The 14713-nt window shown below is 39.3% G+C and overlaps 1 protein-coding gene across 5 annotated transcripts in view; it reads right to left on the minus strand.

Annotated features, from left to right (window-relative positions):
• Positions 1-4530: 4530 nt before the first annotated feature.
• The window catches only part of LOC134665896 (protein FAM13A), a 212066-nt gene continuing 201883 nt past the window's right edge, over positions 4531-14713 (minus strand). The window contains exons 3-11 of one of the 5 annotated variants that reach the window (XM_063522941.1): positions 13876-13968; positions 12772-12969; positions 11889-12057; positions 10804-10967; positions 9875-10156; positions 9275-9502; positions 8507-8620; positions 7641-7823; positions 4531-7115 (exon numbers count right to left, since the gene is read on the minus strand). In XM_063522941.1, the coding sequence (XP_063379011.1) occupies positions 6939-7115; positions 7641-7823; positions 8507-8620; positions 9275-9502; positions 9875-10156; positions 10804-10967; positions 11889-12057; positions 12772-12969; positions 13876-13899 (1539 nt within the window). In that variant the 5' untranslated portion in view covers positions 13900-13968 and the 3' untranslated portion in view covers positions 4531-6938. Of the gene's footprint in view, positions 7116-7640; positions 7824-8506; positions 8621-9274; positions 9503-9874; positions 10157-10803; positions 10968-11888; positions 12058-12771; positions 13237-13875; positions 13969-14713 lie in introns of all 5 variants that reach the window. The other 4 variants (XM_063522940.1, XM_063522944.1, XM_063522943.1 and 1 more) reach the window with 4 other exon arrangements.

Below are 14713 nucleotides of genomic sequence, written 5' to 3' on the forward strand. Positions count from 1 at the left end.
GACATAAATGTACTCAGTAATGGTTTCATTCGAGCGAAGTATCCTTTTACTTTGGTATTGTATGAATTCGGCAAATGACATTCTTATTTTAAACCTATCTACGAGTTGCTTTTTCCATTCTGACCATGATTCTATTTTTTTTCCACAAACAGTATTCCAATTATAAGCTGGGCCTCTTAATCGCATGGATGCGTTTACCATTGTCAAGTTATCTGACCAACTAGCTAGTGCGGCTATACGTTCTACTTGCCTAACCCATTCAGTTGCATTTTCAGTGCGATTACCACCGAAAAGGGGAATAGCGTTACTAGTGTCACTGGTTGAAAAGACTTGAAAAGTAGGAGACATTTTTTGTGCAATTATTTCTTGAGTCTGTGCCAATTGAGTTAAAACTTCGGTTAAGGTCGCATTCGTACCTTCCGTGGACATACCTTCGTTTACTACCTGTGCTCGACTTGCTTGTAGTTCCCGAATTTGCTGTCTCATAGACTCCATTTCCAAAATTTGAGATGTACGACGTACCTTTTCTTGCTTCAATGCTTCCATTGTACCATCCTGTATTTTAGCTTTGTTGTCGTCGATAATTCTTTTGATTAAATCATGTTTTAGGCCACTTACTGGCAAATAACGTAATGTCAATTCTTCCCGTAACTGTGCTACCGTAACAGTTTGAAAATCTTCTTCTTCTGTTCCTTCCATTATTTATGATTTTAGTTACTTTTGACCTGAAAGCTGAAAAAAGAGAAAACTTGCCGGCGTACCGAAACGTGGTACCGCAACGAAACGTGATGCGAGCTAGTTCCTTTAACGTAGGATTCGCAATCCGGCTACATCCGTGTTTTCACTAACGTTTATATACTTATTTTTACTTTATTACATGACTTTCACTATGAAGTCTATTAATTTACATTTATTTCACGTTTTTAACAACTTTAAACCATTATTTTTAATTAATTTGACGCAGCGCCATGTAAGGCTAGTTTAATGAAACAACGACATCTTGGAAGTGTTCTTTATTCGTATAGCGCTATCTCTTTCTAACCTAAGTGTTTTTACATATGTCTATCCTTATTTCTCTAGTGTTGTTATTACCTATCGAATGAGAGTACTATGGTTCGACCTAAACATCGACTTTGCCCTTACACTTAGTTATTTTATTACGTATATAAATGTACATAACTAACATACATAATAAACTATACGAGGCAAATACTTAAATGGTGAGGTTTCCTCTTTGCAAAATACCTAACAATAACAACTGATTAAAGCACTAGCTAATATGGTTTTTAGGGTCCCGTTCCCAAAGGGTAAAAATAAAAACTGTCCGTCTGTCCGTCCGTCGGTCTGTCTGTCACGAGGCTGTAACTCATGACCCGTGATAGATAGCTAGACAGTTGAAATTTTCACATGATGTACTTATTTCTGTTGCCGCTAACACATGCTAAAAACAAAATAAAAAATATATTTAAGTGGGGCTCCCATACTCGTACAACAAACATGATCTTTTTTCCGTTTTCTGTTTATGGTACGGAACCCTACGTGCGCGAGTCCGACTCGCACTTGGCCGGTTCTTACTTGTTTGTCACCGTCATTGCATGGTTTATCAGGTCCGAGTAAATGAGATGTATTATTTACACTGTTAACCAGATACCTAGGTACCTTGTGCCATACTTTAGATTACTTAAGTATATATGTAGGTACAGTTGGCATCACATAGCAGCAGCGAAAATAGCTAAATATTAGAATCGGACCAAAAAAAGTCTGAAGCGGATTTGATAGCCCACGCAGTGCAAGTGTTATTTATACGTCATAATTTCATAGAAGTTTGACGTTTAAATAACACTTTCACTGCGTGGGCTATCAAATTCGCTGCAGACTATTGGTCTGACTCTAGTGTCTGTTCGGAAAGAGAAGAGCCGTACAATGTATTGGGCCTCATACTTTCCATGACTCTTCTCTTTCCGCACAAACTCTATAAACAAACAGGTCTTTATTGGTATCGGCGTAGAGATGTGTTACAGTAACTATACATGTTACATGTGCGTCTAGTGCAGCCTGGGTCCTACTTAGGGAATGCAATCTCGCAACAAGATTGGCGATTCGAGATCTCGCACGAAAAATCTGAATCGAGATAGGGTGTTTCGAGATCTTGACCGGCACACTTTCGAGATCGAGATTAATCTCGACGAGATCGAGATTTGACAAAGTAATTAAAAATGTGTTATTTTGAGCAAAAATCTCTAAGAATTCCGTATGTATTTAGAGTACCTACGTCATGTTTTATTTTGTAGATCTTCAAATTAATCAACGTTTAATTAAAAAAGTACTTTTATTTTAACAAAAAACTAATAATATGTATGTAGCTCTAATTTGTATGTAATTATGAAAAAGTGGTATTAATTATTTTGAATTTTACAAAATTGTAAGCAGAGGCAGTAACATGCTCAGTTGATATTTTTGACAAGCACTCAGCGACTTACAAAAAAATGTAGGGTAACCGAGCAAACATCATAAATAATTGTGACTGGGTACGTTAAGTTCGTCCGATTTTTCCGCACAGAGCGCGCCACAGTGCTTGTAGCGCGCCGGCTGCATACAATAGCACTGCCTGAACAACATGAACCTAAGGTCAAAAACATTACTCAAAACAAAGTTATTCATACGGATCAATCTTTCAATCTCGTTCGAGATCTCGAAAATATTAATCAAGATCTCGACCGAGATTGCTAAAATCGAGATCTCCTGTCAACGAGATTGAATCTCGAAAATTCGTGCGAGATCTCGCGAGATCTTGAAATTGCGAGATCGAGATTGCATTCCCTACTCCTACTTAATCCTCAGTAATTTTAATATAATTATGTCTAGGGTTACCTACGCACCCACGGGACGTTATGCAAGTAGTTTCAAGAACGTTCTAATTCCCAGCCGGCAACCGTGTAATTTTATTTAATTTTATATGTATAAATAAAATACTTCCATCGGTCAGTCATTTCCGGCAGTATAAGGTGATAATTATATATGTATTATTCCAGACGGCCCTCAAATAATTAACTTAAGTAGCATAAGCTGTAAAGCTCACAAAAACAGTCAAATTTTCACGTGTTTACAATTATATAGCTACCGCCTTGGTCATCACTTCCAAATCCTCTTTCTTGAACTGATATGGATCAGTGTGGAGTGTCAAAGCCAAGTTTATACTTTCAATTTTGGAGAGAAGGCGGTAGACCCTCCAAAGGTGGTAAGCAAAAAATAGCGGCTCTCCTGCAGTCATCATAATCATCTCAACCGAAAGACGTCCACTGCTGGACAAAGGCCTGCTCCAAGGATCTCCACAACGAACAGTCATTCCCTGCCCTCAACCAACGGTTTCCCCCGACTTTAACTAGATCGTCGGTCCATAGTCTGGGGCCTTTCCACGCTGCGTCTTCTTATTCCAGTAAACATAAGATAACAAATATTTAATGTAAACGTACTGGTGCTCGACACGGTCCCAGTACATGTCATCTTGAAACTTAAGTCATTGTCAATAGAGGTGGTGACAGCAAGGTGTCATCTATTGGACATTAGCATGTCGAGCACTAGTGCGGTTACCTTATATCTCTTTGATAACAGCGTACTTAACTTCATTGGGGATAATTATTATCGGTTTCTGAGAAATGTTTACAAACGTTGGATTCTCCGGATTTCTAAGCGGACACACGGCGCGATTCGGAAAATGATAGGGAGATTAACTAGATACGATATAGTAAAGATATTGTGACGTCCCATGGATAAAGGTACCTACTCTATTTATTAAGTAAGTACTCTTCCTAATTCTGGATGTTAGAAAAAGTCCTTAGATTTTATAAAGTGTCCGAACTTTATTTAAGGATTCCTTTAATTAGCTCAATAATTTAGACCCAAATACTAAATTCAAATTAATATTTAGGTATTTGTTATTAAAGTATTGACTTATTGTAATACTTAAGTGGTGGGAGACGGCAAGTCGTTTGCTGCCATACGTAAACAAAAATAAGCTAAAAATATGTGATATGAAATTTATGATTTCAAAATAATGTATAAACACTAGTTATTTAAGATTGTGTATAAACACAATAAAAATATTCGTTGTTTACCGAACCTCTCATCCGGTGCTACGATTAGATACAATATAAACTCAATTATTGTACACATACATACCTATTTGAAGAACGGTACGACATATCAGGCACATGCAGAGGTTATCTCTTGCACCCACGTTGGTATTGCGTTCAAAAACATGTATATATATATATATATATATATATATATACCACTTTATTACTTAACTTCGACAGACCTACTTACCTACCTCTTATTACATGGACTATGTGGATGGCATGGCTAGGTCTCCACCTAGGAATAAAGGGGCCCACTGATTAACATTCCGCCGGACGGTATCGGCCTGTCAGTTGTTCGGAACTGTCAAAATTTTGTTCTAACTGACAGGCCGATACCGTCCGGCGGACTGTTAATTAGTCGGCCCCTTAAGTTTCCAATAATACACAGTCGGATAGATCAGTATTTTATTTTTAAACATATTCGCATGGATAATCATGGCAATTTACAGAAATCTACCTAAATACTGGTTGATTATTTTAATAACATTAGGCAAGGTACATCAGCGTTCAACCATACAAAGTTTTCTCTCAAGCTAGGTACCAGAGCTATGTTCTAGATATCTGGAAGGATCTCTTTGTAGTACATAAACTTAAAATACTTCGTTTGACATTAAACGACTTTACAGAACAAAGTGGTACTTTACCATCATTTTTATAAAGATATGTATATGTACAAATTTCACTGGTACCTCGATACCTTGCAGGCATCTACCACAAGCTACACATTAGTTTATAATAATAATATTCTTTAATAGTATAAAAATTGCAGTCCGGATACATTATAAAGTTTTTCTATATAAAAAGTGAGTTGTAATATTTAATTTATATAATTTTGACCTGCTTATAAGATTTTAGAAAACAACACAGAGAGGTGCAATGCAGATATCTGTTCGACACCTCTTAAAAATCTTTCAGGTCACTTTTGACTTGTCAATTATAAACACAAAGATTGTCAATATATCTAAATACAACACAAACAGTTAAAAACGGCATAAAAATCAAATTATAACAACTATAAATTAAAAACATCTAATTAAAAGACTTTCTTGTCTTACAAGAACATTACAATCGTAATAAAAAATCACAGGTAAGTAGCTTAACACTAGACAATATTTTTATTACTTTCAATAATTTAATTATTAGCGAATATATTTAATAAGTTCCTCTTTTAAAGAAGACCCTCAAAACGTATCTAGCAGCCTAAATCGTGGCAACTAAACCTCCCCCCTATGTTAATATATAGGTAGGGATTTTTCATAATGCAGGACTAGGACTAGAATTTATTATTTACTCATGTCCAGGACCCATAATACCTTTACTTTGATCTCACGGTAAAAGATTTAACCGTTATTTTTGACGGGCAGTCACGCATATCAAATAGTTGCCCGTGTAAGTACACCTTATGCAAATACATATAACTTGACACAAACCCACAGACAGCAGCTCAAGTGTTAATAATACAACGTAATCTTTGTACAACATAGAGCAATATTATGCTACATTTTATTCGTAAATGTAGTATATATTTACACTTCGTATAATTTTTAAATAACAACATCATTTATCATATTAGATTCAAAGAATACCTTTTTTATTGGTTTGCTATATATGTATTTTAAACGTAGTAAATTTGCCTCTAATCGCACACCACACTCGGTGATGTCAGGTACTTTAATTAATATCAGAGAATTCAATCGCAAAGTACACCGTCATGGTCATATGATGTACAAACTGATGATGTTCATATGTATCAGGCTGTCGGTACTTGATCATGATCGCTACGTGCGCTAGAGTTGCTGATCCGTGGTTGATCCGTCCTAAGGCGGAGATTGATATTATAAATTTGTTATCGATTATGTTATTGTACTCAATTATAAATGTATCTATAAACGCGTGCGAGCTACGAACTATGAGTCCGTATTACAAATATTTAAGTCTTGCATACCGCGCTTTCAGTTTTTTAGCAAGTGCATAATCACCGCACAGCCTTATTAATTGTGTTTTCATTATTGGATGTGCAATAACGTCAATCACTTCGGTATTCCAAGTCGATTCTCAACCGTTCTACCAATATTTTACATAGGATTTCATCGATCAAGGGAAGCACTTTTTCTTTGAATACCGTTTCGCCCTTTGGGCTAAACAATTCCTTGATCCACTTCATTAATTATATTTGTCCTAATGACATCTCTACATTTATGTACTTATAAGAACCAACTAACCAACGTATTAATTTAGAATTATAATGAAACACAGTCCTTTTAAATAAATCAGACTTATTGTACACAGAATTAAGATACCGTTCGGTTACTTTCCTGTAGTTATATAAAAAGTAACTAAACAGTCTGGTTAGGTACTGAGAATGCCTCGTTCTGAGAAAAATGAACCTTACCTACTCATAACACGCTTAGTTATTTTTTTATAATATATAACCATACCATTACTTTAAGTTTCGCAGTATAACTTAGTGTTGCGCATCTGGTTAGTATTAAACGTTTCATGTTGCACATTCTCGACGGTCTTGGAGTTCATCGTCGGGTGACAAACAAAAGTCACAAGTTCATAGCCATAGTGAACCATATTAGTACTAAAAGAAGGTCGATTTTTGTTTAAATTTTTTTTAGTTATTAGTGACCCTTGCTTGTCACCTGACGATATGGTGTATAAATCTTTCCGCTCCGACAGAACCGATCAACCCTCGTCGGGGTCCAAAACTTAGAACTCTTCTTTACCTACTCTCTTCATTGCAGTGCCAATTTGGCATGTAGCATTTGCGTTTCTCGAGATTCAGTTCAAAGTTCAAAAGTTTAAAGTCTTTTGTTTGTTGATGAGGGCATTCAGAAGTTTAATTCTTGCCTTCACTGCCTTGTAGCGGAGATATTCCTCTTCTCGGCCCTTCTTGTCGTCGCGCTGGACCTTCCTACTGTTTTGGAGTTCGAAGCTTATTTCGTATTCTTTTATGCTCCTTCGCAATACCTATAAGGCAAGATATAAAACGTTAATATGTATATCAATTTGTGAAAATTGAAAAGAAATCTGAAGGTGTTCATGCACCCCTTTAGACATAGTTTAAAGAAATCGAGTATCGGTTTAAATTATATTATGCCCTGGGGCCTTACCATGATGTCCTTATTGCGATTCTAAAGGACGGAGCTATATACCTAAGTCGCATAACTCCGTCCCTTAGCAATTCAGTTTAGGTCCTAAACAGAATTGCAATAGGGATACCATGGTAAGGCCCCTGAAAAGAAACAAAAAAACACAAACGTCTGGTGTACCTACAATAAAATTAAATGAATCTTTTTTGATGTTGTTTCCTCCTACGAGATTATTTTGGAATCAAGATCAGATTCAAATGAATATTAGCAATACATTTTCATACGGTTAATTACACGGTAATATTTTTAAATAATAAATAAAATAAAATGAAATGCGTTTATTTTCAGACAACAAGGTCCTATTGTTAGTAGATACTTAGAATAACAAAAAAAATACACTTACACATTTCTGTAATTTTGCTTCGCCAAGAGCTCTGGCCAAGTCTTCGAGGCCGAGGCAGTGCAGGCCCTCGTTGGACGGTGTGGCCTCCTCGCTGGTGGTGCCAGACTTGGCGGACGAGGTGGAGGAGGGCGGCTCTTCGCCGTCGCGAGTAGGTGGCGACTGGAGGGGCGTTTCTGTTGTCTCCTGGACATGGCCAAACGGTATTTAATTTATGTATGAATGCAATCGGGTTTTTAGAAGCTTTAACCCTTTAGTTCGTAACGGCAACATACTTGCCACCATACTAAAACAAAAACGTATCTCTACTATAAGAATTACGGTTGGAAATCGAATGACTAGAAAGGAATGTCAAATAATGAAAGGGTTAAATTAAATTGGAATGTTCGTATGTCATAATAATGGATGTGAATTGTCTTCAAAAATGTCCAATCGTTTTTTGACCATTTCTTAGTATCCGATTTTGTAGAAATTTGACACTGATTGATGACAATGCAATATTATGACGACGTCGATTTCATTTGATTATGGAAGATGAAAATGGCCTAGAGAAATAGAAACTAGATGACAAAACAACGCAACCTCAATGAGCTTCTATTATTATAGTACCCATAACAGTACGATTCATGGCTGTTAAAAAATACAGTCATCGATAAAAGATTGTACCAAAAGCTTTTTAACACGGGAATCATAATTTGAAGCCGACTATCTCACGGGCAGAAGCCATAAATAGGTACAGTCATCAGCAGAAGTTGCTAAGCGGGTGAGGTCTTCAAAATTACCTTGACACACTCTTATTCTCCATTTTGAACACTTGGCCCGCTTAGCAACTACTGCTGCTGGCTGTAGGTACTATAAAATCTGCTCACCTGTGAAGAGTCGGAAGGTTTTTCTTGGCTGTCGCTGGAGCTGTCCACACTGGTGTTGAACAGCATCGCCTCGTGCTCGTGTATCGTCGCCAACTCCCCGTTCGCTCCACCGACCTGTCAAATACAACAGGTTCTGTTGTAATTAAGTTTTAGAGAAGGCCAACGTACGGACGTAACAGAAAACAGGGGGGTTAGGCTGTTGCCTTTCGATTCACATAAACGATTGCCTGTCTTGGGTCGTCCCATTGGTTTTTTTGACGAAAAACGAATGGGACGTTGGAAAGGTGGCAATCGTTTATAGAACATGTGAATCGAAATTTACGTATTGGTCCTTTTCCAGGTATAGTACGATTTATCGACCACATACGCGCCACTAGAATTTCAACTTTAGCATTCCGATTTAAGATTCAAATTAGATTGCACTTTCGGGAAATTTGAATTGTCTTCAAATTAATCATCACAGCTGGGCTAATTGGAATATATTTGGATTTTTAGGGAACACCTTGTAGATTGGTGCGGCCTGGAAAAGGGTTAAAGGCGCACACCGTATTATACGTCTAGAGGAAGCCAACACTTGCTTGACTGCTCTATATCTCTCGTACAGGTCCCGCGCTTGCTACACACATGACTTGATGATCGCTAGCTAGGTGCTCGTCCATGAATCCTCGGCACTATTGAGTCGTTCTCGTGTTAACAATTTGTTAATATCTTAATTTGTTCTTATCTGATCGGAATGTAGCTGGGATTTACCATAGCAGTGTCACTTACCGCATCGGGTCTAGAGGAGGCCAGCGCCCGCTTGACGGCCCTATATCTCTCGTACAGGTGCCGGGCGGCGCCGCGCTCGGCGGAGTGCGCCGGCGGGCGGCCGCGCGCCGCCTCGAGTCGCAGCAGTGCTCGCTGCACGCACGATTTCTCGGCCGCCAGCTGTGCGCTCGTCCATGAGCCCTCCGCGCTAGTGAGCCGTCCTGCTGCTTGGCGACAACCTTCCAACCACTGGAAGCAAGCATATTTTCTTTTCATATAAAACTCACTACAATATGGTGTCAATGTTAGTGTCAACCAGTCAGTCGGTAGAATAGAAGAGATAAATGATAAATACCTACTTCTAAATAAAGATGAATAGCTAACTCGATAGCTGCCTTGCAAAGAAGTTACAAAATTAAAATTCATAGTAGGTACGTGACCAAAGATTAAAGTGACAATCCTCCGCAATCGTTGTGCGAATATTCATTGGTGCCTATGTCTTTTTCCATCTGCAGCAGAAGTAGGATAAATATCGAAACGTACAACATTAAGCCGAAGATTGAATGGTCAACGGAAAAATTACACAATAAAAATAGCCTCCAAATGTGTGAAACAGCTCACCTCCTCAATATCCCTCACAACCTCAGTCATAGCTTTCTCGCTCTTCAGCGCCTCATCCAGCTTATCATCTCTCTCTTTCTGCTGCTTAGCGGCCTGTAGCTTCAGCGCATACTCGACAGGGTCCGCTTTGATGCACCGCTTCTCCGCCTGGAGTCGCCGCAGCGTCTCGTACATGCGCGTGAGTTGCACGTCGGTGATGCGCTCGCCAGGCGTGATGGCGTAGCCGTGCTTTGCTTCGTATTCGGCCTCGTGCTTTGTAATGTTCTTTTTGAGCACGCTGATCTGAAATTTTAAGGCTCAACGTAAATTATTGATATTTTTACGATCTTGTTTTTTTTTTATGTGTAGTCTATAGTCTTCGCCTCATTTCCATTCCATTAAGGGTTACATTTTTCAGTTATTTAGATAAAGGCCAGCTCCTTAGTCACCATTTTGTTATGCAAACGCTTAAAAAAACAGTATAAAGGACGGACTAAAAAAGGACGAAGACCTCGAGAGGACCAAGAGTGACCAAGGGCTCACTTAGAAAAAATCTCCTGATCTTTCAAGTATAATAAATCAGCTTTCTGCCAAGCTAGACTTCCTGCTATGGTATTTGGCTTTAAGTCAAGCTTTGCTCAGATGGGCTAGTACCTACTAGTACGGGTCGGTAAGGCAGTTATTAGCAGTACCCAGCAAGCGTTATGGTGCCTTCTCGTGTAGTGAGAGGGCCTGGGGGCCTACCGCGAACACCAAAATTCGTAAATTGCTGGCATCTTTCTCCTTTATTTCAATTAAGGCGCAATTAGAGTGACAGAGAAAGATGCCCTCAATTTGCATACTTCGGTATTTTTTTTTTAAATTATGAATGGGCTTACTCATGGCCACAGACTAGCCGAGGCGTAGAGGTATTCGCGGTTATAGCCCTGTTTGCGCCACTTCCGTCATACCTTCTTGTTGATCTTGTCGAGGCGGCGGTCGGGAGCCGGCTGGTCGCGGCGCGAGTGCGGCGCCACGATGCGCTCGTCCCGACGCATGCGCTCGGCTGCCGCCGCGTTCTCCGCCGCCGACACGCCGAGTGCGCCCGCATCTAGGGTCTCTGGCTCCTCGCATACTGTAATATAGTACCAACCATTTACCAATATTGGTTTAATAATTTATATACATTTTAGTGAGATCGAATGCATTGGTACAGTCAAGTATAAAAATATGGGTGCACAAATCATCTCAAAAATATGTCCCATAGCTCTTATGTGAGCGAATTAAGAACTATGGACATATTTTCGAGTAAGTTGTATGCACTCATATTTTTACACTTGACACTTGACCAGGCATAAAGTAATATAAAAATGGAAAAAATAACGAAGATTAGTAAAGTAAATTTTACGGTTTGACTTACTTCTTTTTAGTCATTCGGGTCTTCATTTTGAAACATTAATAGTGATTTCTTTAATAGCACAGTAATATAACCTAAACTTAAAAGTAACTAAAAATAAGTACCTGTGCCTACACAAAATGAAGAGTTGCGCTAAATGGTAATCAGTTTGGTGTCACGGTATGAAAAACATGGCTCAGTCCATGATATTCAGAAAGGCCCCGTATTTGGCACTCAGTATATAAATGCTATGCTAGCGCTGAAAACCAGTTCCCATTTGCTCGCGCGTCGCAAGTCAGCCAAACCATAAAATTAATTGAAGTCACGACAACGACAGTTGTAGTAGATCCTCTAGTACAGTCAGCCGAGAAAGTGGTTTACTACTTTTCAACTCTATCAATCAAATGATAGAGTCGAAAAGTGGTAAACCACTTTCGTGGCTGACTGTACATTAGGAATGTAAATAAAACGGATACATTAACCGACTCGGGGCTGATGACACGCCTGCCGTGTCATCAATGTTACGTGTAGCGTATGACACGGGAGGAGTGTCATCGTATTCTATGGCGCATGGCATCGCTGCCGTGTCATGAAATGATTGTTCCGCGTCACAGCCAAAAGTTTTCAAAAATGGAACACGCAACGAATCGGTTAACATACGTTGTGGTTTCTGCAACAGGGTGAAGTCCAAGTGCGGCGGGGTGGCGGTCCGCACGTCTTCGAGCTCGTTCTCTTTGGGTTGCTTGTGTTGGCGGGCGGGCGCGCGCCGCCGCTTGCCGCCGAACTGCGGGCGGCGAGCGCGCGACAACCGCTCAGCGCGTCGCTCCGACTAAACATAAGTACTTGGTTAATACAGACAAAAAGAATAGATAGTATAGAGGGGAGGGATAGTAAATTTTGTAGTCACAGTAAATTTACTGCCATCTATCGACACACGACTAAAACTCAAAATGAAAACGTATAAAATTATCAAAAAAATGTATACATTTATTTATGTATTCATTTTGATCCATGTTCATTCACTGATAAAATGTGTTAAAATTGTTAAATATGAAACGGTGTCATCACGCCATCTAGCCGAGAATAGGCTAAAGATGTGTGCGGCATCTATCCGAGAATGACATTTTCTTGATTTCCGAGGCACGTTTTTTCCTTAGACTTTATTCATCTTATACGAAATTACATATGTCTTTGATACAGATAATAGAATCGGACCACGCTAACTTGTCATGCTAAGTGCTACGTCAACTATGGTGCTCCTGTGGGGCATGTATGCGTTGTCACTACCAAGTTAGTGCAAACTTATCGTGGGAATCCGATCCTTGAACAATCAGGGGTCGAATTAATCGCCTTGGTACCGACTGTTACAAGGTTTGTGTTTGACGAATATTTGTACTCTAGCTTACGTATTCATTAACGTCCCAAGGGAAACTTAAAAATTTATTGAAAATGGTTATATAATGTTATGAATTAATTGGTAATCGTTTCTCCATTGTTAATGATGTGTAAAATAAATTGCATTGTAAGCATTATTAACACTAACCTCAAGGCGGTTATGGTCGTGTAGTGGTGGTGGAGGTGGCGGTGGGGGCGCTCGCTCTTCGCTGTGCGGCCGCCTCTCTTTCCGCTCGTGAGCGCAGCCAGAGTCGCGCCGCTCGCGTCGCTTGCGCGCTTCCCGCTCGCACTCGGGGGCTGCCATCTCGTCCGCGTTCCGCGCTCGCTCACGCTCCCGCTCGCAGCACTGCGCACGCCACCCGGGGCCAGTTATAACAACGGGCCGCTCGCTCGAGCACTCGCTTTCGTGCCCGTAACCCTACCAGTTGTTACAATGTATTGGTGTAATGTGCGCAAATGTGAATCTCGAGGTGGGTTAAAGCTGATATTTGCGGCTTTAAATGGGATTCAGATTTGTGAATGAACGGGTGTTTATATGCTTGGGATATGGTGTTATTATAATTACTATTAAGGTAATATACATAATTATACGTAAGTAGGTATTTGTAGGTATCTCTAATATAGGTAATTTACTTACAATTAGATGCATACGTGTCTAAAGCAACTTGTTCCAAAAAACTACAGTTAATTTGATTAAAAAGCGTTTTCATCAAATAACGGCTGTCTTACGTACAGTCGCCATCAGATATATCAGAGCGGCCGAGGTGCTCAAAAATATCTGAACGCGCACTCAAGCGCCTTGACAATAAAGGCGTGTTCAGATATTTGTGAGCGGCAAGACCGCTCCGATATATCTGATGGCGACTGTACCTACGCATAAAGATTTCAGTTTTGAAACAAATGGTTACAGGAAAAGTGTCGCACTAGGTAAAAAAAATCAACACAATTATTTAATGTACAGTCAGCAGCAGAAGTTGCTAAGCGGGCCAGGTGTTCAAAATGATCTTGACGCGACTTTATTGTTAAGAGAAAAAGAGCGTGTTAAGGTAATTTTGAACACCACGCCCGCTTAGCAACTTCTGCTGTTGACTGTACTTCACTGGCTACTTTTAAGCAACTGTTCCCGTACCAATTAAGAAAAAAAAGAAGCGAATATATTATAAAGCTATCATTGGTGTATAGAATAGGTTCACTACTTTCTACATAATGATGTCACAATGTGAAGCCCCACCACCTATGAATTTAAAAGTACCTGCATACTTTCCAATTGTACCATGTTCGCTTCTGACTTTAAACTTTACTCGAAATAAAATCCCCAATTTCCAAAGGCCGTTATGTGAGGATTCTGAAATAAACCATGTATGGATCTAGTGCAACTGATATACTGTACATATCTACTCGATAGATACAAGGCAATTGGTACTGTTTGCGACAACTCGAACTGGCTGTTTCTGTTTGCCGTAAATTATATTACTAGAGTTAGACCATAAAAAGTCTGCAGCGATTTTGATAGCCCACGCAGTGCAAGTGTCATTTTAAACGGCAAACTTCTATGAAATTATGACGTATAAATAACACTTACACTGCGCGGGCTATCAAATCCGCTGCATACTTTTATTGGTGCGACTATATTTGTAACCGATAATGGCAAGATGTACTTACAGGTACAGTCAGCAGCAATAGTTGCTATGCTGGCGAGGTGTGCAAAATGATCTTGACGCGACTTTAATGTTAAGAGAAAAGAGCGCGTCAAGATAATTTTGAACACCTCGCCCGCTTAGCAACTTTTGCTGCTGACGGTATTCAGACCAACCCATTTTGTAACTAGAAAAAGGCATGAAAAATTGCATCATCCTATAAGGATTTTTTTTATTAGCTGCCATTTTGAAGTTGGACGTCCAATAGACAGACTATATCACTAATATTTACTAAAAAATATCATGAGAATTGACCCTTATCTACCCAATAAATAAGTTTTCGAGAGAGACATTAATTAATAAACAAACTGACAGTTACATTTGAAAAGTTTACATTTAATTTATTTGCTTACGTATACTTTCTTACTTGACCAAATTATCCATCAAATGAGT

Source organism: Cydia fagiglandana, chromosome 7 (genome assembly GCF_963556715.1).
Source record: "Cydia fagiglandana chromosome 7, ilCydFagi1.1, whole genome shotgun sequence".
Lineage (NCBI taxonomy): Eukaryota > Metazoa > Arthropoda > Insecta > Lepidoptera > Tortricidae > Cydia > Cydia fagiglandana.